This window comes from Aythya fuligula, chromosome 13 (assembly GCF_009819795.1).
Source record: "Aythya fuligula isolate bAytFul2 chromosome 13, bAytFul2.pri, whole genome shotgun sequence".
Classification (NCBI taxonomy): Eukaryota; Metazoa; Chordata; class Aves; order Anseriformes; family Anatidae; genus Aythya; species Aythya fuligula.
In genome coordinates this window covers 8,577,006-8,605,005 of record NC_045571.1, presented here as the reverse complement: position 1 = coordinate 8,605,005, position 28,000 = coordinate 8,577,006, and the positions used below count along the sequence as shown (strand labels likewise).

The 28,000-nt window shown below is 39.7% G+C and overlaps 1 protein-coding gene across 4 annotated transcripts in view; it reads left to right on the top strand.

The window, feature by feature from the left end:
- Positions 1 to 28,000, top strand: part of AFF2 (AF4/FMR2 family member 2) — a 334,331-nt gene that overhangs the window by 280,432 nt on the left and 25,899 nt on the right. For 3 of the 4 annotated variants that reach the window (XM_032196112.1, XM_032196109.1, XM_032196113.1), the window contains exons 10-15: positions 13,724 to 13,886; positions 14,405 to 15,424; positions 17,559 to 17,683; positions 24,092 to 24,326; positions 26,243 to 26,382; positions 26,909 to 26,972. In XM_032196112.1, coding sequence (XP_032052003.1) covers positions 13,724 to 13,886; positions 14,405 to 15,424; positions 17,559 to 17,683; positions 24,092 to 24,326; positions 26,243 to 26,382; positions 26,909 to 26,972 — 1,747 coding nt within the window. The remainder of the gene's footprint in view (positions 1 to 13,723; positions 13,887 to 14,404; positions 15,425 to 17,558; positions 17,684 to 24,091; positions 24,327 to 26,242; positions 26,383 to 26,908; positions 26,973 to 28,000) is intronic. The other variant, XM_032196111.1, reaches the window with a different exon arrangement.

Genomic DNA, 28,000 nt, shown 5'->3' with positions numbered 1-28,000 from the left:
TCCTCACAAGATGTTCCCTGCCTGAATCTCATCAAGCCTAAAAGAACTCCTCTAAGGCTTCTTGTCCCCACTACAACAGATAATTGTTACATCCTCATTTTCTTTTGTTCCTATTTCCACCATAGATAGCAGCCTGAGAGAAGAGAGGTGGGGAAATATGTAGCTCCTGCAAAATCATTGTAGGAAGAATAGCCAGAACATAAATGATACTGTTTTGGCTTCAAAAGGGTAAGCAGGTGTCTTAGGAGTCCCAGAAGAGCAATGTGCAAGCTTGTACAAACAACCTCCGAATCACGCCTGTTTGTTATTCACACAAACAGAGTTGAAACCATTTGAATTCCTCAGTTCCCAGAATTCAGATGGCGCACAATGGCCCATAATGAACAGCACCTGTGCTTACCTCAATTACTACACAGAGTTGAACAACAGCAAGAAGGGCTTTCAAGAATATTTTTTCAATAATAGATTTAGTTATGTCTTTCATAATTGGATTCAAAAGCTCAAAATTTCATTTTGCAACTTGTTCATGAAATTTGTATGAAAAAGTCTGGCGTTTATTCAAAAGAAATACTCTATGAACAAGAAATTGCAAAACAGCCAACTGCTGGTAACTAAGCAGCCAAATTATAGTCCAAGCACTTGGCAAATACACCGTCTTTTTTATTATTTCAGTAATTGAATTTCTGTTAAAGCGTGGAGCATAATTTAACATCAGGAATTTATTTATAATACAATAGTGTTTCAGTAATAAATGCATTATTATTGTCACTTTTAATGGAGTCTTATGTATTCCCTCAGAGACTGTGTGGCAGACTCTGAGACAACCACTGCATCAGTGTTGTTTGTAGACAATTGAATTAATTGGAGACAGGGTCATTAACTCGACCTGAATACCTCTGATTGCTTCTGTAAATAAGGTTAGAGAGCAAATGGCTAATCTTTGTTGTCATTATAGATTCTTTTTACATTTTCACACTGCCTTGTATATTAAGATCATTTTGCTAAGCAGCTTTTCAGGCTGTCGTCGTGTTTACAGTATTGTCTTGCATGGCATACAACCGTAATTGTATCAGACTTACATTTCATTTCCCATATCTGTATAAAACATGATACTAGAGAGAGACCTATTCTGAATTGCAGCACATAAAAACCATTGGACCAACAAATTAATAAACCAAAATGAATAAACTGTAGCATTAAAAAATAATCAAATCACAAAACAAAAGTTGATTTTGTTTGCTTTTGTTTGAAAATTCCAACCTGCGAGACTTGCCAGGGATAATATAGTGAGTCCATTACTCAGTTGGGAACATGACCCACAAGGCCAGCTCCGTGTATACCAGCCTGTGAGTTAAATGTTATCTGGACTTTTGGCATGCATTCACTTGGAAAATGAACTGCAGGCTGTCATTTAAGCACAGATAGAACACAGATATTTTTCAAGGGGGGATCCAAAAAAGGGTTGTGAGCACACTGTTCCATTTCTCAACAAACTTAATAAAGAATGTAGCCTGAGAGGTCTAGGAAGGCATGTGTCAGGAACAAGAGGCACCCTAAACTTGAGAATGAGGTCAGGTTCACATTGAACTCAGGGATACCAACTTGTCATCACTCCCATATTCCACCACATACTAAAAAAAAAAACATTGCTTTCTCAGAAACAGTCTTGTAAGTAGAAGAAAACAGCTGGCAGTGTCTTATAATATGCCTGGTATTTGCATGTATTTCTTTCATTCTAAATTTATATTCAAGATGGGCTTGAACCCAAACCCCAGATATGCAGCGTGAGTTATCCAAACTCTGGAGCCAAGTGTGGGATCCTGAGTCCATCTGTAACCTAGATGCTAAGTGATGTTTTATGAATTCAGATGCAAAAATAACAGCCTCTCCTCTTCAAAACTAGCAAGTACAGCTTTCAGCTTCAAAACCGTGCCCATGTCAAACTCCCATTGACAACCTGTCGTTGCAGGAACCCAGCCTGCCTTGAGCACGGTGGGAGGAACATGCTGCCACACCCCTGTCTTCTCTCAGCAGCTCTGCTAACTCACTTATATGAACATTTGGGGATGTTGCTTCATTTAAAAAGCAGACAAGGAAACAGCATTGGTTAGGATAGTAAATTGCTCCAGGGTTTTGAAGGAATTATGTGGACTTAGAGTCTGGCTCCCCTAGCTGGTAGGTTTTGCTCTGCCAAAAGAGAGAGATCAGCCAAGCTGTTATTAATGAGCAGGATCCTGCTCGGTTCTGATCTGAAATTCAGCGTGAGCCTTTTACGTCTGGGACATGTCTGTGTCTTTCCCTGAGCATTTTCAGAGGCTGCAGACACCAAAGGTGTTCATCTTGGACACCTACTATAGAATCGTACAATCCTGCTCAGCATCTTGTCCACTTGCCCTCCCTTCTCTTTTGAGGGCTGGCTTTTGAGCTCTGTCCTTTATTATCCCAAATACTGCAGGCAAAATGAGAGAGGGTTTTTTGTTGTGGTGGGGAAGTCTTTATTTTGTTTTGGTTTTGGTGGTGGTGGTGGTGATTTTTGTTCACTTGCTTGTTTTAATTCTAATGCAGAAAATAAATATGTCAATACTTCTCTACTTCCCTGCTGGTAGAGCGACACCCCACTCCTGGTTTTTGTCATTAATGAGCAAGAGAGCTTCAGGTCTCTATAACAGGCAATTAGCCACCATGCTACATCAGGCATTAGGAGACTGTCTGGGCAGATGTGTGAAGAACACATTTGCACCTTATGAAAGGAATGATTATCGAGTTAAAAACAATAAGAAGTTCAAGAGAGATTGAACTTTGCTTATTTACCTCTGTACCCAGGAGGAGCTTGGATCTTCCTGACCTTTGCTTGTCAGCAGACCTTCAACAAATTGCTGAAACAATAACGCTTCGTCAGGCTGAGGAAAAATAGATGCTGATGTTGAAAAATCCATTTATTGTAACTCGGGAACATAAGTGTTCAGAATGAAAGCATCTTAGCTGGAAAGATTTTAAGAAGAAATAATTTAAGTAATCCTAAGGATCTAGATTATTTTGTTCATATTGAAAAAATAGACAAGCTGTTGCCTTTTTCAGCACCCCATTGCCAAAATCCGCTTTTTCCCCAGGATTGTGGCCACTCCGATTATCTTTTCCTCAGCCTCTCTTGGGGAACATGATGTTTGCCCACAGTCCTTTCCATGTCGGTTAGTAGCTGGCTCTGCCAGGCATCCCTGTTTCTCTCAGCCTGGATTAAGCAAACAGGTAGAGTTACAAAGGGGATAAAGTACTGAGCAGCACTTCTGGAAGGCATCCAGTGCTGCGACTGTTACTTCTGGGGGTCCCAGTTAGGCTTTCCCATTTAAATCAGCTGGCTCCAAAGGTTCCGTGCAATCCTTTGCTTTGCAGTGTTTTGACTTGACGCCCACAGAGCTCCATCCTGAAGGTGCTGAGCTCCCCCTGGGAGAAACAGCAACTGTTTGCACACAAAATCCCAGCAATAGGATCTCGCCTTTATTTTGGTGTTGATGAAAAAGGCTTGAAAGGCAAGATTTTCAGCTAGATAAGGTTAAAGAATTAAAGATTCTCTGTTTCCTTTTGCTGTCATTCAAAATAATAGGCATAGAAAATTCTGTTTAAAATAGCTGAGCCTTTTGACTTAAAGGGTTTTCATGTAGAAGATTTAAGATGTCAGGTTTAAACATGACACTGATAGTATTAGGCAAAGTATGAGAGCAGATACTTGTAGTAACTGTCATTTTTTTGACTGTTTATTAATGGTCTTTTGTGATTTATAGTGAATGTTGTGAAAAATCTTCAGGTCCATTTATCACTAAAAGAAGCACCTTTTTTTCTTAATACCTACATATGTCATAATTAGCAGTGGATGCTGCTTAAAGATACAGATCTGTTCTAACATAAAATCCTTTGAGATGTTACTTAGTCCTAAATAGATTGATTTTTTTTGTTTGTTTGTTTTGTTTTGCTTTTGTTTGTTTGTTTTGCTTTTTAATCAGTAAAGCAGTGTAGCCATGTATTCTGTAACTGGCAAAAAGCAGCATTAACAGGAGCTCATGTGAGGTAAAAATATAGAGAAAGTTCATATTTTCCACTCCAAATAGAGGTTTTCACCCCATTTTAAAATAAATTTTAACACCTATGTTTCAACATTCAGCTCTATTAATATTTTACTTGAAAGGTTTCTGCCTGTTCAAAAACCAAGTTGTATGCTGGAGAACATCTTTATATCCATGAAAGGCTCTGATGGTATACCATAAATTCATCATGTGTGTGTAGGAATACTTAATACTTAAAAGCTATTTCAACGTAATCGCCCTTTATTAATAATGTTGATTCCTTTTTAGCATTATGGCAGTAGCAGTGAAACTGTCTGCTTGCAGTTTTCATTAGCGCCCGTGTACTTCTGTGGCCCCTGCTATCTGATAACTCTGATGAACGTAAATATGCTTGGAGTCTCACAATGTGATTTGAATTAAAAACAGGGAAGAAGCGCCAGGAATTGAATTGTTTGGGCCATGAAATCCCATGGAGACACAAGAACTGAACGAGTTTTTGAAAGTCTCAAGCCAGTGCTGTTACCACAGGGTTGTCCTTAAAACAGTGTAGTAGGAATTCCTGTCCCCAGTTCTTCCTCTTTGCTCTGGTCTGGACGTGGGTGTGCTGATGATCTGTTCCCAGGGAATTCACCTGGAGAGTAAGTCCTCAGGTAGTTTCCTGAGCTGACGTTGTGCCACTTGTACACAGCACATAGGTGGGAATGACTGCTGTAAGGCTGTGGAAAATCGGGATATGCTTTTTGGCACCATTTCAAGCTCAGAGGTGTTGTCTTACAAATGGAGAAGAAAAAAAGAAAAAAAAAAAACAGAGAGGGTGGTTGCACACTGGAACAGGCTCCCCAGGGAAGTGGTCACTGCACCGAGCCTGTCTGAATTTAAGAAGAGATTGGACTGTGAACTTAGGCACATGGTCTGAACTTTTGGGTAGACCCGTGCGGTGTCAAGAGTTGGACTTGATGATCCTTAAGGGTCCCTTCCAACTCAGGATATTCTATGATTCTATGATTCTATGACCTTCTTTCTCATGTTTTCTGACTGCTTGGTTGCTCAGGATAGTAAAATGAGCATTCCTCAGATAGCAGATGTGACTGGAGGTCTTGGGGATTCAGAGACTTCGTGTGGATCCATCTGCACCAGCGTGTCTTGGTCCCATAGCTCCCACTGCTGTTCCCAGTAGGCCCTGTACACTGAATTCTGTTTTCAGTGGGAACTGAAGTAGAACTGAGTTAGAACTGAGCAGTGTAGTTAATTTACAATATTATTTTTGCAAGTTTCTGCCATACATGAATGAGAAAAAAAGCCAACACTTCGCTTTAAGAGATTCACTTTGGATTTTTTTTTTTATCATGACCACGCTTGGACTTTCTGCTGAAATAAGAAAAAGTACAAATAAGTGACTCAGTTAAATAGGTATGTGTGTGTGTTTATATATATATATGTTAACTTCAAATTATAAATAATTAGAGGAATGAATACGTACCTGTTAACTTTCAAAGAAAATTCACAAGGTGTACTGAAAAATACAGTATTCCACATTTCCTTTGTGGAAAATAAATAAGTTTCTACATATCAATACTCGTATCTAGCTTGATTCAGTGGGGCAATATTGATATAATAAAATAGTTCCATTTACATCAAATGGGGCCCTTTGGAGTCTCACAGTAAGAGATAATATTCTTGTTCTTCCGCATGCCAGACACACAGTAGCACATCAGGGCATAGTACAAATAATACTCTCTGACACGTGAATCCATTCACTAAAATATCATACATCAAAAACTCTACATACATTGCATTCTCTGAGTGATATCATGCTCACAAGATTGTTTCCAAACTCTGAGGTGAGCGGGGTGACGCACACACAAATCATGGACACAATATTGCTTTTAATATGCAAAATCCCCTTCCCTTCCACATCAAGTGAGTATAAGAAAGCTGTGAAATTGGAAGGAGGGTGATTACCATACCAATAGTTCAGAAAGTTTTTTATGTGCACCAACAGGGATGTGTCATTAAAATTCCTCCTCTTCTGCTGTTTTCTATAATTTCATGGATGGTTTGATATGTTACACCTGTTCTTCATCACAAGTGTGATAAAGAGGCAGAACTTACTATGGCCTAGGAAGAAAACCAGGAAAATGGTCAGAATAAGACAGTAGAAACAGTAGCATGGTTAAAGTCACATTGCAGATATATACACACAGTTCCACCTAGGATTTGTGGCTAATGTAATTCTTTATTGGAAGGCTTTGACCTTGTTACGGATTCTTGGCAGCTTTTCCCCACTCTATTCATTACTAATGCAAGCTGTCAATCACTTTAGTTCTGCTTTGACATAGATTGTGGCTCATAGGAGTTAGCTCTGTCATTCTTTTTATTTCTTTCATCTTTACTATCCTTTTTTATGGTCTTTAAAGCTGGAAGTATAAAAGGGTTATATGGGTATGAAAAAAATCTGTTTCAGTAACTCTATCAACCTTGTTATAAACAGTCTTTGATTAAAACAGTTACTTTTGAACACAGTAAAATGAGAATGTGCCTTTTTACATACAACATCTTGTAAACTAGCCTCCCCTTCAAAATAAATCAGAAGTCCTATTTGCATTACAGTGTTCAGGATTGATACAGTCAGATCAGCTGCCACGTACTGAATAGCGCACTGTAGAGGTTTTCGCTTTCCGTGTGTTTTGACATGAGAGAGCCGTCATAAGTGATGTCTTACTGTGTGTGCTAATGGTAGCTGAAGTAACAATTTTCACACCTTATTTCATTCCATTGACCTGGGTGGTGATTAATATTTAAAAAGGGCTTGATACAGGTTTTCAGTTCCTGTGTCAACTTGATCTTTGGAAGTTTAGATTTGAATCCTACCAGCCTGGTGATAAATAATTTAATACTAGCCAATGGAAAGGCAGTGAACAAATCATTCAGAGCAATCCTTTTCTTCAAAAAGCAATCTAATGGCAGTCATATATAAATTTGAAGATATAGATATGAACAATTTATTTTAAAAAAATGGCAGCTCGCTTTCAAATTAGAATAGAATATTACTTCCTGATAATCGCGTAAGAATAGAAAAGGAATAAAATTTTGTTATTGAACAGTTATGGTATTAAATTCTGACACTAAATATTAATCTTCTAGGTACTACTCTATTATTATCTGTTAGAATAATGAAGCAGGCTTTTTTCTGAACATTTACACAGAATTAGACAGCCTAAAAAGCCCCTCAGTTTCCTCGTGTTTTTCTGTAGCAATAGACTGGTTGGGCTAGCTTCTGAAAAGATGAAGACAGTTTGTTCCTCCAGCTCTTCTCTCCGAATACAGCGTAGTGAGTGGGAGAACAGTACTCCCCCATGAGTGAGTGCTACAGTCTACTCTGCTAGAGGATGTGGTGTGGTTGTAGTGCACCCAAATCTTGCTCAGAACTGGGTGCCTACTTATCAGTGCCCTGTGCAATCAGAGTCTTTGTTCTGAAGAATATCTACATTTAGACAAGTCAAATTGAGGATAGGCACCACAGTCTCCCTTCTACTTAGCAGTAAGTGATGCACAGAAATAAATATTTCACATACTGACAGCAAAATTCATCCAGAACCCTACCCAATGCCTTAACGGGAAAATCAACAGTTCTGTCCAGTCTGTAGTCACTTTTGCCAGTACAGACCTTCTCCTTTCCAGATTTCATTGGTTGCATTTTCCCTAAAAATACCCTGTGCAGTAAAGCAACCTTTGTGGAGTGATTCTTCTTGGTGGAAATACATCGCCAGCGTTGATGCACTGTTGACTTACTGGTCAGTTCCCATCTACATTTTCCCACTGCCCAGCAGCGCTCTGCTTTCTCCAAGCTTATGTTTTGATTTCTGGGTAGAGCAATGGAACAAGTGGCCAATTCATCATTGCCCTAAAAAGGAAGGGTTGAAATGAATAACGCTATTGTTTGAGGGCACCGTCAATTTGCCAAATTCTCTTCACAGCAATTAGCATGACTACACCTAATTGGTGAAAAGTTCAGGGAAATATCTAAGGAGTTGTTAGGAATTTTTGTTCTTTGATGAGTTATATGGCAGTGGTATGAATTATTCAACATTTTTTACCTGTAAGTTTACAGGGTAAAATGTTGATTGTTTTTCTTATTAGAGGTTAATGAAGTTTAGTATTTCATATTATTTTTGTTTTAACTACCAAGTCTAATCTCAAAGGCCATTTATTACATCAGTACTGTAAATGATGTGTTGAAAATAAAGTAATAATGGTCTAGATGATAACAACTACTAAAGAAGTATAAGTTGAAGTTGCATGTTGGGTCTTCTCTTCTCTAGGCAGCATAAAAACCCAGACATATACAAATGCTATACCTGCTTTCTTTGGCTTTGGAAAAAGACTTCATAAATTAGAAAGAAAAAAAAAAAGAGGGGGGGGACAAGCTGAAAGGAGACATTTTAAATTTAGGCAGATCATCCATACCTGTCAACCACAGTGAATGAAAGACTGTTGGTGTGTTTGATAAATCTGATGCAATTCCCCACCATGAACCATAAGCAGCTGGATCTAGTGCCTGCTCTTGACAGATGCCACACACCTGCAAGCCTCAGCTTCTCTGACTTGAATCTGGATTTCATCAACAAGTGCTGAAAACCACTGCCAGATACTGGTGATATTGGTGTTTGTCCTCTCCTCCAAGACATTTCTCATCTTGTACTTTGTGCCCACACTGTGCCCAATCCTGCTGCCAAGCAGCAAGGGACAGGGGGAGTGCCACGTGTTGCAAAAGCAGCAGAAGGGATATAGGTAAAAGTGCTGCAGAAGAGCAAAATTGCTTCCAGATGTGCAAGTCTGTTCTGTCTGCTTAATTTCTTGATGGCAGGGAGGCAACCAGAAATGCTTTCCAGCCTGCAGGCAGTTAGAGACATTATCATGATGACCTTTGCAAAGGATGGAGAGTTGGTTCTCCTCCACTTGCAGTATGGCAGTACTTGCAGTACTTAGAGTACTGATCCAGCAGCTCTCATCTCCATGGTGCAGGAAAAGCAGCTTCAGAGAAGGGTAAGCAGACACTGATCTAGCTGGCCTGAGGAATGGGGAGCCGTGTTGCTGAGTCACATGTGTGTTTTTTCTCCCAAATAGTACCCTTGTGGCACAGCTCTGGGAGAGCGTTGAGCACATCTGACTGCCCTGCAGGGTTCAGCTCATGTGCTGAGCACACGGCTGGGAAAATATGGAGCACAAAGTAAAAAGGGGGTCAGAACTGATGTTTCCATTAACTGCAGAGGGGCTTCATGCTCACAGAATTTGTCAGGCCTGCACTGAGTCCGAGGGTGATCGTAATACCTCTAATGTTTGCTTTGTGTGTTTGGATTGCAAGCTCTTTGGCCCAAGGACTGTGTCTCATCATGTATTTACACAGATCCTGGCACAGCAGGTCACTGGGCTCAGTAGGGGCCTCCAATCTCAAGTGATAATAATGAACTGGCTTTCTTCTAAGTGTTATTTACCCAAACAATACTGTGTTCCATTGTGAAGCATTGTTTTTATTAATTTTTTTTTTCAGTTCAAATGAAATAAAAACATTGTTCCTCAGTGTTTGAGTGGACAATATGAGTGTTCATCTCCTGCTGAGAAATAAAAATTCAAGAGTTTCAAATACCAGTGCTTCCTGCCCCCTTTAGTCACTCTGAGGACTTGTGTCTGATGATAAAATGCTTTAAATCCATTTTAAATCTTGTCCAGGCTGGCATTCCTTGTTTGGATCTTAGCAACACAACAAAGCTTGCTTTGAAAGTCTTTTACAGAGGCAACCCTGAGTTCATGTAGTTGATAGTTATGTGAAGAAGCCCAATTTATTCATGTAACAGCTGCTTGAATGCACATTTGCAGAATCTATCCAAGCATCTTTTAAAGCATGTGATTTAGCTTTAAAGCTAAAGAAGTCTTTGGGAAGAGTGCAAACCAACCTGTTCTTCTGAACTACAAGATCCATTTTATTTAAGAGAAAAAAAAAAAAAAAAAAAAAGCAAGCAAGCAAACAAACAAAGAAACACAGAAAACAGCACAGATTTTTTTCCATGCACTTGTATGTGAAAGGTCTGTATATTTTCTTTTGTTCCATTGATCAACATTATTAGAAGATGACTGTGCGTGTAGCTGTGTGCAAGATCTCTCTAGTACTGCAAGATCCTAGGAAAGGCATTTTGGGTCTTATCTGATTGTTTTGCAATGCATACAAACAGGGCTACTCTCAGCTCAAACTACATGATGAAAAGTGAATGCTTCTGCTTTAAAAATGTAGATCAGCAATGATGTCTTCAGCATGAAGCCTCCTGATGTAGCCAAGGCATAATTTTATTATCCCAGATGAAAGACAAATATGACCTCATTTTGTTTCGTATGAAAAAACATTATTTTGAGTCTGTCTGGTTCCTGCAAGCTTGCTGAGCTATGTTATTCAGTAATCTTTGGCATATGATAACTTTCTTTTCTGAGGCTGGTGTGCAGAAAGAGAGGAAATCAGGCCAGGTTGCAGCTGCCATCTATTTCTATGGCTTCGGTCTTGCCCTTTGAGTTCTTTGTCAGACAGTTGCAGTCTCCTACAGTATAACTCCAGTTGTTTTGTGTAAGCACACCCCAGCTACAGTGTCAGTTCTCTTCCAGAGTGCTAAATGATGTAGGTTGTATTTACAGGCTGGAAAGGTACAGGCCTTACCTGTTGGGATACTGGCTTTTTCTTCTTTGATCCATTATGAAAGGCGATAATCTTAAATCAGTCATGATTCTTAGATCAGTGATCCTTAATGAGGGCAAACTTGCAAGCACTGACAACAGAGCATTTTGGGGGGTATACCTGCAGAAATAGGTGTGAGCAGACCCACGTTGCCTTGACATAAGCCACCCCCAGACACAAAGCTTTGTCCCTACAAGAGGCTGGTGCAGGTTTCTACACCCTGCCCAAAGGCACGGTAAATCCCTGCAGGTGGTTGGTGCCCCACCAACTCCGTGCACCCACGGCCCTGCTGCTCTCTGCACAACCACACCGTGCCACGCTGCCTGATGCTCCGACCCATGCTCTCAGAGCAGCTGCTGGTGGTTAAACATTTCTTTGTCTTTGCAGACAGCTCTCTGCTAGGGAGGTGGGAACTGGGGCTTTCAGCTAGGATGAAATGTTAATATTGCCGTGCTCACTTCCATTTTGGAGTGAAAAGAGGAAACAGAAGTGAAACAGATGAAGCTTACAGATTTAGGGGAAAAGCTATTTCTGATTTACAACTTCTTTGTTCTGATAACTGTAAATAACACTTGTTTCAAGGTTGATGTTGCATTTTGTTATTTTAGAACAGTAGTGTCATGTTGTCCTACTCAAAGTGGGAATCCTTGTAATGTTTTTTTGTTTGTTTGTTTTGTGTTTTTTTTCTTATTCCTTTTTGTGAACAATTGTAATAAAGTAGGAAAAGTCAGTTTTCATCTACTTGCAGTGTTTCCCAAACAGAAAATGTAAAACCAAAACTACAAGATATTGAATTGCAAGTCAAATTCCCCCACAATCACGCTCACTTTTACCCCACTGTTGTTTCCTTATTTGCTGTAAAAAAAAAGAAGTGAAAAAGTTATTTCCCTACACTTTCATGTGCTTCATTGAAAAGATGAGTTAAAGAAAGAAAAACAAGTGCACAAGTGGTTTCTAAAAATTGAAATTAAATACAAACTTAAGATCAATTTTGTAATGTATCTATGTTTAATTATTGGTATTTCCAAAAGTATTATATATTTTTTAAAGTATCTGTTCTTTATATTTACCTGTTACTTCCAGCTGAAATTTGGTAACTAGCTCTACTAGAGTCACTTGAGCCTCTAGAAGAGGAAAAAAAAAAAAGTATATGCACTTAATGAGCAACAAAGTTAGTGATCTGTAGCAATTACCCAAGTGAGTAATTTCATTTCATTAATGCACCCTAAAGCACCAAGCTGGTTTTGTCAATGGGCACTGCAGGGCCATTGCAATGCTCAAAGAGACAGTTATGTTACCAACCACAGTGTAAGGGATAGGTTTACCAACAAGGAAGGAGAGGGAAAGTAGCTTAGCATGAGAAGAAAATTAAAGACCATTTATTACTGTCACGAAAGTCAATGGCAATACTTCTGAAGACTCTAGTGGAGCAGGATCAGTTTTCTTCTGTCTCTCCTTACTTCCAGTTTCTTGGTTACTGTGTTTTTTAAGAGGGTATCTTAATGCACATAGCATCTCTGAAAGGTGAAGGAGGGCATGTGCCTGGCTTATATGAATCCTTCTCACAGAAAAGTACAAAAGCAGATAGCAGAAATGAAGGGAAAGCAGCATTATAACTTCAGGGCTTCTCTGGATCACTCAACATGGGACACACACAGCATATGATATATTAAGGTGAGGTATTGAATATCCATAAAAGAGTACTAGCAAATGGTGTCAATTTTCAAACTTTGCTTTGTCAGCTTCACAAATTTAAGATCAGTCATCAAAAAGTCTCTACACAGATCAGCTGAAGAGACATAAAACCTTACAGTTATTTCCCTGACCAAAAAAAATAATAATAATAATTTGAAATTAAAGATGAGTTTATAAAAACTCAGACTGGCAGTGCTAAAACTGGGGTCATCCAACCTCTAAGTTTAGAAATAAATGCTGAATAAAAACAATGAGACCCAGCTCACTGCTAATGAATACATCTTGGAGGGCAGTTGAACGCATAGAAAAATAGATTTCACAGAGAGTCTTATTTTCAGCTTGAACACCATTTTCTCACTACATTACCATGAAGAAATCATCTCATGAGAGAAAAAAACAGCTATAAATAAAAAAGCGTTGGGCAGTCCCTAGAGAGTTGTCAAAAATGTGTAGTTTTTGTACACCACAGTGTAAAAGTATTCATTAAAATGAATTTTTAAAATGCCCTGTCCAATATTAGTTGCCTGATGTCCTTCCTTTGTTCATAAATTATAAATGAACCAGCAAAAAATGAAGAAAGCATGATTTCATTAATAAATTATTTAAGTACAATTGTTAGTTTTTGCAATCATTGGGCTAAAAAGCTCAAGGTTGTGATCGTATAATCACAGAATGGCTCAGGTTGGAAGGGACCTTAAAGCCCACCCAGCTCCACCCCCTGCCATAGGCAGGGATGCCACCCTCCAGACCAGGCTGCCCAGTGCCCCATCCAGCCTGGCCTTGAACACCTCCAGGGTTGGGGTTCCACAGTTCCATCCGCAGCTCCTCTGGGCAGCCTGTTCAGTGCCTCACCACCCTCTGAGAGAAGAATTTCCTCCTAACATCTAATCTAAATCTCCCCTCTTTAAGTTTAAAACCGTTCCCCCTTGTCCTATCATTATCTGCCTGTGTAAAGAGTCTCTCTAAAGTGAAACTAAAGTGCTTCTCACTTGAGCATGATGATGATGATGATAATGTTATTAACACCATTATTAGTGTGCCCCATGAAGCATAAACCCAGCCAGCTCCCTTGGTCCCTACGTGGTGCCATGGTCTCTGGAGCTTCCTTCTGGGCTGTACTGAGTGAGTGGGAGGCGATGCTGAGGACAGTCGGTGTGAGCAGGGTTCGCTGGGTGGCTCCCCCCAGGTCAACAGTTCAAAATCTGAATGATGAGCAGCATACTGACCCAAGGGGATCTTCTCCCCACAGCGGCCTGCCGGTGCCAGCGGCACATGCGGCTGGCTTGGCCCATTCCAGCGGTGGCTCTGGGAGCTCCAGCGAGTCCGAGAGCAGCTCTGAGTCTGACTCCGACAGTGAAAGCAGCTCCAGTGACAGCGAGTGCAATGAGGAGTCACGCAGTGCCACACCGGAGGTAAAAATACCTTTGCAGATATCCCCTGGCAGATGTTTTGAGGGGGGAAGCATCGAAGATAGAGAAATCCTACTCCCTGTTAGGAAAATGTTGGGATTCTGCGCGGCTTGGTGCTGTTGACTTTTTTCTCCCTTTACAGTTTGATGTGTATGACCCACATACTCATTCTAGCTTTTGGAAGAATCCTTCCGGCCTACATTTGAATTGCTTTAAAGAAATATTTAGATTTTTGCTAGTAGCTAGAGAAGATTTTATTGACACAGTATTCAGCTGGGACTAAGGAAAGGCAACATGACAAAACTATATCTTCAGGGACCAGCTAAACTTTTTAGTTGTATTAAATTTCTTCAGGGCCACATTGTAAACCAGATAAGGAAGCCTAATTAAGCATAAATACCCCCATAAAAGTAGCAGTCACCACTAGTTGACTGAAATAAAAGGGTGTGTTAAAAAGTTTTCACTTAAAGGGAAAAGCATTGCTTCTGTCTGAGATTTGTTCCTTGTTCTTCAAATTGCAGCCTGAACCCCCTTCGACAAACAAATGGCAGCTGGATAAATGGCTAAATAAAGTGAACCCCCACAACAAGACCATCATCAACAATCAAAATGAGCCTCACAGCGAGACCAGCTCCCAGCCACAGAGCAGCCAGCAGGCTGAAGGGCAAAACAAAGGGAAGCTCAACAACAGCCTGCCCCCAACCGATTCCAAAGACCGGGCAATCCTCAGTCCCATCCGAGAGAAAGCCAAACCGCGGGTTGCCCAGAAAACCCCAGAGGCAAAAAGCTCCAAGCAGAAGTCACCAGCTCATAATGAGCCAACTTCACAAAGGACTACTGGGAAAAAGCAACCCAAAAAGGTAGAAAGGACTTCCAGTGTAGAAGAGTATAACTGGCCCAAACCAAATAATACCAGCAACACTCCCAAAGAAAAAGACCCGCAGGAACCCCCCGAGCAGCCAAAGGTTCGAACTAAAGCAGCAGTTGGGAAGACCGCTCCAAGGAAGGAACCACGAACGAGCACAGGTCTCACTTCGGAGAAGAAAAAGTACAGAGGCCCCAGCAAAATTGTCCCCAAGTCCCGGGAATTTATCGAAACTGATTCGTCTACTTCTGACTCAAATACAGACCAGGAGGAGAGCTTGCAAGCTAAGATACTGCCAGCTTGCAATGGGCCGGCGAATGGCATCAAAGTGAAGGACTCTGGCAGTAACATCCTCAGTGTAAGTAGCTTAACTAGCAATGGCAGCAACACATCCATCGACCAGACCAGCAATGACTTGGAGGAGCAGCTCTTTTCTCCTATCCCAATCGTACAAAATGAACTTCTGTCCCCACTGAGAGAATATGAAGAACTCAAATCTCTTTGGGTGAAAATAGATCTTAGTTTACTCTCTAGGATACCTGGGCAAGAGCCTTTTGAGACCACATCTGTGAAAACTGAACCAAGAGAGGCAAATGTGAAACACAGACGACCATCTCGAGAGTCCCCTACCCCAGCAGCTGAAAAACCACCCACAAAATCCAAAAGGAAACACAAGGTAAGTCACTTCCATCGTTCAGAGGAAGTGAACATTGAATTTCTGTGCATCCTTGAGGTCAGGACTGCAGTCATTGACTCCTCACTGCACCTGCAGCAGGGCTGTAAGGGGGCATCATACCACTAAGGCTTCATTATTTTTACAAAGGATGTACATTTTCCAGTACATTACAAACTAACATCAGAAATGAGTAAAAAAAAAACTAACTCCAGCTGTCAAAATCAACAATGTTTTTTTGAGATTTATCATACAACCTTTTTAGCTGTATTTGCTCACTTGCCCAGTAATTTGCGGTGTTCTGTAATCGGCAGAACTCCCGATGACAAGTGCATATTACCAAGGATTCAGCCATATTCAGAAAATGTGACTTCTGTTTGGAAGGCAGAGTTTTATTGTCTGCGGAATTAATGCATTTTCACCACTGGCTTAAACAGGCATAACTTCATTAAAGTCAATGGAATGGTGCTTGCTTCTGCTTCTGGTGAATTTAGTCTCTGTATTGTTTTGTTATACAAATGAATTTGATTCATAGAAATATCATTTGCTTAACTAGCTGCTCCCTGTATGCAGCTACCTGGAAAAGCAAATATGTTTTGTCTTAAGGCATCACGTTTTATCATGTGTTTTATGTTATTTATGCCCAAGGGTATCCTATCTTGTGGGATGTGACAATGCACTTTAAACTAAATGTGTTTTCAGAAAAGAAACTGGGGTTTTATATCATAAATGAATTTTTGTAGTCATTTTTTTTCCAGCTGAAATGGTTGTGCTCTGGTCTCCCTGTGAGAAGTCATCATAGCGTATTTTTTATACTCCAAATTTTATAAATCATTGTGAATGTGACTTCAGCTGTCTGTTCTGGCAAACTTCTGAACAGTATTGAAATGCTGAGTTTGAGCAGGCCCGTGGTATGAGAGAGTTAATGCAAGACAAAGTCAGACAATGCCAGGCAGACACAGGGTCTGCACCCCTGCCTACATGAGTCACTGCACTGGCTCCTTCCCTGTTGAATTAAGTGGAAATAATCACATGAGTAAACTCAGCAGGTTTTTATTCAATTTATATTCTAGCTGTACACTGAAGGCAGAGAGGTAAGAGGGAAGGAGACAAGAGAGAGGAAAGGGATGTATAAATGTCAATGTTTATATGTATTTACAATAGCTTACAGTGGGTATACTAATTATTAAAACAGTGGTGCATTAGTATGATGGCTAAAACAAGAATATGGTACTGGCAAATAGACACAGGACTCCCAGAAAAAAATAAAGGGGGCGGGGGGGAGGGGGGAGCAGGGAAGGTTATATGAAAGCTGGAACCTTGGAACTTCGTTAGCTGAAGGTAGCAACATGAGGAATCTCACTATGGGATTGCACAAACATAAGCTACACTCTGAAACAGCCTTTTCAGTTGCTGTGTGACTGTTCAGTGCTACCCAAGAGAAAACAAACCAATTACAATGGCTTTAGGGTATATCAACAGTTAAAACAGGAAAGGAAGAGCCTGATTTGGATTTCTAAATCATGCTATTAAAAGACGTATTTTAGCCATCTACTAATGGGCTTGAAGGATGATACGAAGGTTCCAGTGATGGACCAGTGATCAGCTTTGCTTGCACCATCCTAGTTCAGGTACAGAAGTCATGCATCAGGGAATCTTTCAAACAAATTTTTAATCAGCTATCACTGTTGATGACTGCCACCTTAGAGCTCAGTCCTGTGAGGAATAGTAGTCTTTCAGTCCTGTGAGAAATACTTACTCAGGGAAGTTTTCACAGTGACTTCCATTAAGTCAGTGAGTAAAAGCTATTTACTTGAGTAACATTTGGTGCTATCAAGTCATTCTGTCTGAATTATTAATTAAATTCCAATGTTACAGTATAGTTACAGAAGATAGCTATAGCACATGAGGCGTTTTGCTTCCTAATTATCTGGCTGTGTCACTTATTATATAACTTCTGGTCATGTGTTTGGAGCACTTTTAGCCCTGATTTCAGGTGACCTCCACTTCTTTTAGAACAGTATTTTAACTGCTGCTTCTGTAAAGGAAATACACTGAGATTCCTGAGCTCCTCTTAATGGCAAGTGAAACTGTGCATAAATGTGCGATCTTTCAAGCTCTGCATTTTTTGTTAAAGCAGTCGGAAAACCTGGATACCTTTGTTGAAACCAAGAAGCAGCGCCTGGAGGACCCTTCAGCTTCATGCTTGCTCCCACCTTGTATCTCTCCAATACCGAATCACAGATTAACCAGCACTAAAGAGTAAGTTTTTTTTTTTTTATTATTTTTTTTTCTTTCCCATTAAATTATGAGGGATTTCACAGTACTATTCTACAGATGTCTTAGATGGGAAAGCATAAGTGACCAGGCATTGCTATTCCCATCCGTTAGGACGAGGGTCCACACGGTTTTGGATGAGATTCATTCAGCCTTCTGATGGGTTACTGGAAATTAGAGTCTCATCACAACCCTGAAATACTCTTCTTCCACCATATTGCATTCTCTCAAGGTTCTTTCTCACTCCCATCATCCTTCCCCTCTATGGCCAGAATGGGATCCATTTGATCATCTGGAAATTATTTTTAAAATTGTTTTCCTATGAGACAGTTCTCAGTTTTTTTGAATGAAATAATGACTTTTCCATTCACTTATTCTTTAACTGTGTATACAGCATTGCCAGGGGTGAGACCCTAAATGATTCAGACACACATGCATTGTATTTCAGCAGACATGTAATCAAATAGTTTGTGCCTTTCAGTGTCTTTGAGATACGGCTATAATGCTTCAGCAAACAGGCACCATGTAAATAATGATTCTGATTATTATAATCACCAGATTAACATTCTATAAATAACCAAAGAACCCAATTCCCTTCTGTCATCAATTTTGTGCTTTTATGTTTTTGAGATGAGGCACTGTTTTCTGCTTCGCAATAGGACAAGCAAAGAATCAAATGCACGATATGCTTCTGAAAACAATTTGATTGTATTAGTATCTAAATTCAGATAAAGCTCAAAAATCATTTATGAAATAGTACACAGATTTTAAAATCCATAAAGAAGGTTGAGCATTTATTTGTGCTGTTCTAATTACAGAGGGACTTCAGTCCTTGAACTAACCCCTCATTATACCACTGGGAAGATCAGAGTTTTACTCTGGAAAAGGCAGATGATTTGAAAGTTACCGTGTGATCAGTAATATGTTGCAGATCTGATAAACACCATGATGGGTGTTGCCTGGTTGTCATTGCTAGAAATACAGTTAGTAAAGATATATTGCGGAGAGAATGAAGGATTAGCCATCCCCAACACCTCCACAATCCATTAAAAAAAATCTTTCGAATCTTGTCTCCAGCAAGCCCAAAGGATCCACCCCCAACCTGATGTTTCTTAATTTGAGCTTGTTTTCCAGGTCATTAATTTGATTCTTCAGAGATTTCAAGCCTTTGGTATTCTCTGTTAAAATATAATTGTGTTCATCAATAGTTATTTCCATATGGTATCTTTTCCTCTCACCTTCCTCAAGTTTTGAAATAAAATTTTCTGACTTCTTTTCAACTGCAAAGGCCTGGATCATATTACCTTTATTATTGGTGTCTTCTGAGTTCATCTGAAACAAATGCAATATTATTTGATAATTCGGATCTTCAGCTCCCACTGATAGGCATCTGAACATAGATCAATATATATCCCAGAAGATTAGGGAGCTGACTGAACTGTGTGACAACACATTTCTGGACCTCCCCAGGTTAGTTTTAAGCATTCGGGAGTGGTTCTGTTTTCCACAGGGTTTAAGAGGAGGAAGAAGAAAGGGGAATCTAAAACTGTGCACTGTTCAAAGGTGTGGGGAAAAATAACCCTTCAGTGGTGAATGGTTGAAAGATAGGCTTTGCCATTTAAACCCTCTTTACTCCCAAAGGTCCAACATTTTCATTCAGAACTCTCTACAAAAGGGCTTTGAGAAATAAGGATGATTCAGCTACAGCTGACAATGAAGTTGACCCGTTAGGAAGGTGTCACGTCTCCTGGTGGATGTTCTCTCTCTCGGGAAGAATGGCAGATCTCTCCTGTTAGAATATGGTCCCTGTGCCAACAAGCTGACTTCCCCAAGGCAGACTTCGGAGATTCCCACTGGGCTCTTTTATAGGTGCAAGAATATTTTGACAGAAAGAACACAATCTCTGGACTAAAATTTGGAGGCATTCAGGGAGGAATTAGTGGAAGATAGGTACACCTGTGTTTTTGCAGCTCCAATTAGCTGCCTGTGTTTGGTTTTGGCACTTAAATATCTTTCTCTCATAACCTGTTCCTAAATGTATGGGCTCAGTAAAGTAAGCGAGGATACACAATTGAGTTTTAAAGGATTACATGTCTAATATGGGCAGTTATATGTCTAATTTCTGCAAGTTCCTATGACTTATATATACAATTTGAGTGTAGAAATTCAAAATGGTCAGTTGTGAACTTAAAGGCCATTTGCCCAACCAAATAGCCATTCTGTTGTATGTAGTCATTGTACAAACCAATAGTTATCACTCTTGTTCCTTCCCTCACACAGTCTGGGTCTCATGCCTTTTCCTAAATCTAATGTGACATTTAAAATATAGTTATTCAAACAATCATCACTGTATTTTCCTTGTGTCTAATATTTCATAGCATAAGAAGAAACAAACAATACTGTTTTGTGCCCAAGTAATTCATAGTAATAACTTGAAACACTGCTGTGAGTCAGATTTTTGTCAGATCAGCTACCCACTTTGCAGCAGAGGATTGTTTGTGCTTTTACTTGCTTGCCAGAGCAATTTTAATTTAAGCATTAATTGTATGTGCTGCTGAATACCATTTATATCTAAATACCTGATTGGTAGACCCAGTCCAGACAGAGCTCTATTTGCCAACATTTGGCAGTTTGTAACAACACAGAGAGTTATGTGCTGATACAAACTGTGAGTCTGAATTTCATACCAGGGAAACATGCCTGCCGTCTAGCAGGCATGCTAGACGTATGTCTGAGACAAACATTTCAGGCTGGTTTTGAAGATTTCCTCTTCGCTTTTGTTTGACCTTCGGATAAAGATGCACCTGTACGTGGCAACATATTAGCTGATCCTTTGGGCAGTCACAACGGTGTTCATTGCAGTTCATTCAAGGCAGAGGCAGCCTTCTACATCTATGACAATGCCTTCAGCTTCATTCACTCACTGCCATATGGTCCAAGCTAATGTGGGAGTGACCTTTCCCTGCTAACCCCCTGCAGAAAATCAGATACACTGTCAATGTGCAGCAGTTCATTGTGGACAGGAAGAGTAGAGGGAAAGGAAAGCCAAGTGATCGGTACAGACAATGGCTTTATCTCACTAATAGGCCAGAGATACCACTGCATACCACAAGGAGTGGATAAAGAGAGGGTAAAGAAAAGCAGCTTGAAATGTAAGAGTAGATGGCAATTCCCTCACACTGACTTCTTGTTGCCTGCTTGCTTGCTTTCTGCCCTAAAAGAAACCAGGATGAAAAAAAAATAAAATAAAATAATAAAAAAAAAAAGCAGGTGGGGAGACTTTTCGTTCCTTGGTAATTGGACTTCTCAGACACAAAAATTAAACCCTGCAGCCAGAAGACCATCAGTTCTGCTTGTGTTTTTTCCTTCCACTTTTATTGTCTTTCTCCCTAGATTTTAAATATAGTTTAACTAACAATCATGTCAGCCAATTAAACCATTGAGTCTCAGTAATTATTGTAATAAATTCATTCAAAATTAGTGATTACTGCAATCAAAGACCAGTTTCTTAGCCCATTAGCAGCCCAAAGCAAAGTGACAATCTGGTTAACTGCTGGTAACAACTTATTTCATGGAGGTTATTGTTAACATAAATGCTTTGGTATAAATCTGAGGAAGGTAACATTGCTAAATAAATTATCAGTGTAATTCCTGTGAAAATTTATAGGATTAAGTAGGGAAAAGAGAAGAGAAGAGAAGAGAAGAGAAGAGAAGAGAAGAGAAGAGAAGAGAAGAGAAGAGAAGAGAAGAGAAGAGAAGAGAAGAGAAGAGAAGAGAAGAGAAGAGAAGAGAAGAGAAGAGAAGAGAAGAGAAGAGAAGAGAAGAGAAGAGAAGAGAAGAGAAGAGAAGAAGAGGAAGAAGAGAAGAGAAGAGAAAAGAAAAGAGCTTATAGCCATTAAGTATTGCTGTTGTGTTTGAATTTTAGTTATGCAGAAAAAATATATCCTCAAGTGCATTTTTGGTCGTGGTTACATGTTCTCACCTGCAGAATGACTTCTATAGCTTGATTTGCTCTATCTTGTATGTGAGCCCAAAGGTGAGGTGAACAGGGGAAGTCTCACACAGTGCCCAAAAGGGAGATCAGGCCTCTGAATATGATGCCTCTTCTGGAATGTGTAAATATCACTCAGTTGGAGAAGAGGCTTCTACCACGGTACCTGCAGCCTTCTTTTCTTGTACTGCTCTCCCAACTCCACGTAGCAGCTGAGGAACATTGTTTAGATTGCTGTGTGTGTGCTTAAATTTCACCACGTAGTGACAGACTCCATGCGAGTGCTGGAGTCTTGTTTTAACTCTGGAAACAGCCACAGATGTGTGGAGAAACCTTGCTAGTGGTTCCTAAAGGGCTTAGCTCATCTTCAGATGACAATGAAGATGACAATGGCTCCTCTTCAGTTTTTCTTCAGACACTTTAGAAGTAATACTGCCAGACTTGGTTGCTGTTCCCATTGCAAAGCTGTACCAGGGTGAAGGAAGAGCTCCACACCTCAGTGCCCATCTGTGGTCTCATCCATACATGTTTGTTAGACAACCCACTGAACAGCACACACAGGGTAGTCCTGTTTAGGACACTGGCTTGGAAGGCAGAGGGTTTGGATTCTGCTCCTGGGTATTTCATTAATTGTGTCTGCTTTGCCTCTGTACAATCCAGTAACACATGCGTGCTTTCTTGGGGCAGTGCTTGCTTTTCTTTGGAAAACTTTCCTCTGGAAAAAGTTCAGAGTGTTATTGTGCTATAGCTATGGTAACTTGTCTCAGTTCCAAAATGCCCTTTGGTGGTAAGAAGCTAACAGATGGGGCTTTGAGTGAGAACTTTTTGGAGGACATGCTTGCAGGACCACATGTGCATGAAATCAGTCTTTGCAAAGAACTGCCAGTCTCCTCCGACCTGCTTGCTTTCCTTTGATCTTCAGGCCCATGTGTTTTCCAAACAGGACAGCATCCATACCCGTCCTACTGTAAGGCAATATGAATTCTCTGCTGCTTTTATTTCTGCAGTCTGAGGATCTTTAACATTAGAGAATTTCAAAGTTATTTTTAGCTCTGCTTCAGTTGAATTAAAATAGTTTTGAGTAGAAGAGCTGTAAAACCTGAAACGCAGGGGTTTTGTTTGATATCACTTTGTTATGAAAACAGGCTGAAATATTTTTGTACCACCAAGGGCCCAAAGTAGGGGGAATGATCAAAGCAGGTGTTTGATCTGTTGGTCATTGATCATTGATTGATGTTGTTGGGGAAACTGAAAAAGAGGCTGGCCTGGAGTGAGAGGGTGCTGTTACCCTGCATGGTGCCAGAACGAGGAGCAAAGAAATCTGGGTTGCTCTCTCCTCTTTCACCGGCTACTTTACTGCAAAGTAAATCTATAATTCCTGACACTGACTGAAAGCAACTAGGAATGAAACATAAATTCTTGTTGACTTAATTTGCTATTGAAATTTTAGTCAATAATCATGAAAAGTAAATGATTGTGTAGTGCAATATCAGATGTCTAACAAAACATTAAAATTCAGGTTATCTTCATTGACTGGGTTAGAACAGTGCCTAAAATAAAAATCTATCGGTAGACTGATATGTTAAACAGTGGTAGGGTGTTGTGTTTTTTTTCTTGATGGATTTGAGGGGAGAAAGGTCTAGCATGTGTTTTTTCTTTTTGTTTGTTTTAACTGTGTATCCCAGCTGCCATTTCCAGCCAGCTAACAATTTCTGTACATAAAACAGACAATAGATTATCATATTACTTGAGCTTTCATGTCAAAACCACATTCATTTTCTGAATCACGTTCAATTCATCAACCAATATTTGCTCAAGGGCTTTTGCCAGCTACAATGTATCATTTTAATATAGTGTTGAACATTGGTTTTATTCTAGAGGTCAAATAATTATTATCTTGTTATTGTTATGGTTATCATTTTGTACTTATACGTTGTTTTTTTTGTTCACGTGGCATGTGCTATTACATGTTTTTGCAAAGGTTGCTTATGTGGGCCCTAATGCACCTCTTAAAAAATGCTTAATGTTAAACACGTAAATAGCCATCCTTGATGTCAAAGGAACTAATCCTGGGCATAAAACTTTTCAGCACTTTGCTGAGTCAGAACCTCGCTGACCTCTCAAATGAAGACTGACTCAAATTAGCATTTAAAGTGGGTGCAATTTGTACTAATGCACTGGAAGTCGTCCTCCAAAGTAGGAGGTTTCTGCAGCCATTGAAAAGGCCGAAAAGGCATGGGTGGCTCTTTTCTGTCTGCCTCTCTCCTTTTGACTTTGCTTTTAGGACATGGGGGATCACGGCATGTATCTGAGGGTAGAGCTGGCTTTTCAGTAAATAAAATCTAGAGCTTTGTGCTGTGGAGGATTAACCACGATTGAAATGGTTCTTATCTGTGTCCCAGGAACAGCAGTAGCTCAGTGAAGAAGGTGGCAAAGAAAAGAGAAGAGAAGCTGTTCCCTCCTCCATTATCCCCCCTCTTGGATGAGCCTGTGCACCGGCGGCACAGCAGTGACAACAGCTCCTTCAGCCAAGAGACCAACATCACAAACACCTCTCAGACCAGCAGCTCTTCCTCCTCTGTTTCTAAACACAGAAAGAATGAAAATAAATCCTCTTCTAACCCCAAAGGAGTCTGTGTAAGTAACAGACCTCAGTTGCTGGAAGTGAACAAGATAAAATAAAATTAACTTAGCTTTGTTCTGTTTGAATTTTTTTCCCTGTATCTATTTTTAAATCCTTATGTAGTTTCGCTCTAAAGCAGCAAGGAGTGAGACCTTTGCAGAGCTTTTTAGGTCAGCATTAGGCATCTACATGGTGTTGTGTATTGCTCTCTGAGAGACCCAGGGTCCCTGAGCCTCAGAAGAAAGCCTTTGCAGCCACTGCCTGGTTGTAATTATTTGCCCAACTCTGTAGATACAACAAGTACATTTTACAAGTAAAACATCAAGATGTTTTATGTCTTTCTCATGAATCATTACCACAAATTATCAGGCAAAATTAAGCAGTATAGTTATACTGAATGTTGTGGCCTAAACTAAACAGAAAATAAAAATCTAACAAAAATATACCTAATCTAACAAAACACCTAATCTAACAAATATACCTAATCTAACAACAATATACCAAAAATATACTCAACACAGAAATGTCTTCTTGCAGGTTTGCAGCCTCACAGCTGTTAGTGGTGAGGTGTATTTGCACCTAATCTCCATGAATTTTGTACTAACTTTTAGATATCACATAAAAGGTAATTTTTTGCTCCCCAGAAAACACCATTCTGTTAGTGCCATGTCCCCACCAAACATTTTCATATAGATATTACTTTCTTTCTTGCCTTTCACCAGATTCAGATGATTTTTATTTTTTTTAGCTAAATATACATGAAAAAGAGACAAAGCTAGAAGCTGCATAGCAAACTAATTAAGAAAAAAAAATCGTATCAGTTGGTCATCCTCTTTAAAAAATAAAGAGGGAAACCTTAGTTTTCTGGCCCATTTTCAAAAATAATCTTCCCACTAGAATTTCAAACGTATCACTTAGGATCAAACTGTATTTTAGTATCACTGTCAGAATTAAAAGACAAGAAGGGAATTCAGCCACAGAAAAGGACATGTGTAGCCCCATTTTTCACAGTTCGCCGCTTTGTGAGAGGTTGTTGCCATGCTCTGTAATAGTAAAACTCAGAAGTTGCATTGGAACATAGGTGACAAATCGCTTCACCTTATTCATTCATCCCTGTTGCTTTCTGATGCCATTGTGTCACTTCAAGCTGCGAGAGTAATACACACACCTTCAACTGAAATCAATGCCAAAATGAACTGCGTATGTCAGCAAATAAAATATGCTATGTAAACAGCAGGGCCACTTCCTCTCACTCCCAGCACCTCCAGTCAGATTTATCCTTGGTGTATCTATTATCCTGGTACCCAATATATTTGTCTTCTAAAATAATCTAGAATTCTTTTATTAGCTCACTGGTTCATCTTTAATATAGTTTATCTGTTGCGGACATAGCATGAAAGTTGCAATTGCCTGATTTAAGTGCTTCTGTTATGCTTCTGTTTTTAATCAATACAGAGTCACAACTCTTGACTTCTGCTTTCCATTCTTCTCCCTGTTCTGTGTAACAAGGGTGAGGAAACTGCTCCTTGCTGAAAACTGATCAGAGTTCACAGACACATTGAAGTTACCTACAAATTCTATAGAAAAAGGTGACAATAATGTGATCCACCTCAAATGAAGTCATTTACATCCAGCCCTTCTGTGTTAGATTTCCCCATGCTGGCTTTAACGAGTGCCTCCAATCAGAAGTACTATGTAACCTAGGCTGGCTTTCACCTTGGAGTGTAGGGAAATGAGTTTAGGTGAGGGGTCAGTGGTGGAGTCACAATGCTTACTTAATCTAATAGGCTCATTAGAGAGGATGGAAGGTGGTTTCTTGAGGTTTCCAGGATGCACTTGGCTACATATGCATGCTACTTTGCACCTTAGTTTTTTCATGTGTCTATATGTTTTGAATTATGAAGAATTAACACCAGTCCTTTTTTTATAGGAGGAAGAATCCCACAACGCACCAACAGCCAATGCTCTTCTTGATACCAGCCATCTAGAAACAGACATCTGGTCTGCAATGCCAACTCTTTCTAATGGGAATTCTGAGCCCAGAAGACCTAAAATTACATTTGATGATGTGTAAGTACTACTGGATCTGTGCTAGTTGCATGTTAGATACTTAGGATTTTCGTACAAGTAGAGGTCCCAGTGAAAGAGCTTATCCTTGGTTTTAATGCTAACAGTGGGCACCTGCGTGGATAGTGCTGCACAGTGGCACATACAGTTTTAATCTTTACAAATGAACTGTTGTCACTGATTAATGAAGTCTCTGTTGATAAATGTTTTCAGATCATGAATGTTGGCTCACAGTAATTCTTCTTCATTTTTTTTTAATTAGTATAAACTATTTTTCCTTTTCCTCTGTTCAGCACATGTTAATGGCTCCTCTGGGTGGCCAGTTTTCACAGCTAGTTATTTTGCATTCAGGTCACCCATCAAAACTTTGCATACAGTAACTTCAGATTAATATCAGGTTAAGATTGAAAGAGATAAGTGGGTGTATATATCTAAATTGTTCTTGGAAGCAGTCAGCATTTTTTTTCAAACAATGTTTGTCCAACTGTATGAAAACAAAGACTTGAAATAATTGATTCTGTCTCTTAAGGCTCCACAACGCAGATTATTACATGCAAGAGGCTAAGAAGCTAAAGCATAAAGCAGACGCATTGGTAAGATTTCAAAGCTTTTTTGTCCTTTTCCACTCTGGAACTGGGTATTACAAGAATGTGTCTTCTGAATCTCATCTAAAGCCTCAGAAACCAAGAGGAACTCTGCTATTGACTGAAGTATGTTTCAGACTGAACTCTATAAACAAACTGTTCGCAACCATTTGACCATCAGGCCAAAGCCTGAGCACCATTCCTAGACTATAATGTGTCATTCCCCAAAAAAGGAAACTTTTTGCAATATCTGGTATCTCTTCTGGGGAGAAGCAACAGTCATGCTGTGTGCAAAGGATGTAAGATAATATCTAAAAGATTATGTGTTTTTGAAATTTGTCTTCATACTCACTTTGAGCCCAAACCAAAAGTGTTGAAATACTCTGTAACAGAAAGCTAAGAAAGGCAAATCACCCTCCACCCCATAATCAACTGGCAAAACTATTTGATATTTCAAATCCAATTGTTTAAAATTTACAGGAATTGATTTTTAAATGATGCACTCATTTTTACTGCATGCTATTAGGCTGGTAAATAAAGACTCAACAGGGTTTGTTTTTTTTTTTTTTCCCCAAAAAAAAAAATCTTGCAGTGAGGTAATTCAATGGTGGGAAAGATTTTTCCCTCGTTTTGGCCCAGATGAAATTCCAGTAAGATTGACCTAATTTTGCAAAGGGTTTTGATAGAACTACCTAATCTGCCAGATTGCAGTTCTGTCATAGTTTATTCAATCCAAGATATTGCTAGTGCTGAAGTGACATTTATGGCCACTTGTTTTGCAATAAGAGCCTTGCCCCTCTAAGCTACACAAAGTGCAGAACAACAGCTCATTTATGCAGGCTAAGTGGAGCTTGGCTCACCTATTTATTTAAACTAAGACATCTTAAACAGAGTGTGGCTATTCATTTCACCCCTCCAATTCTTTTTCAGCTGTAATTTGGGTGATTATTCACCTCTCACTTTATTATTTGGAGGTTTTGTGTATGCATATTGCATCATTCCACAGCAGAGATTTTTGTAGCTGGGAAGAAGTGTTT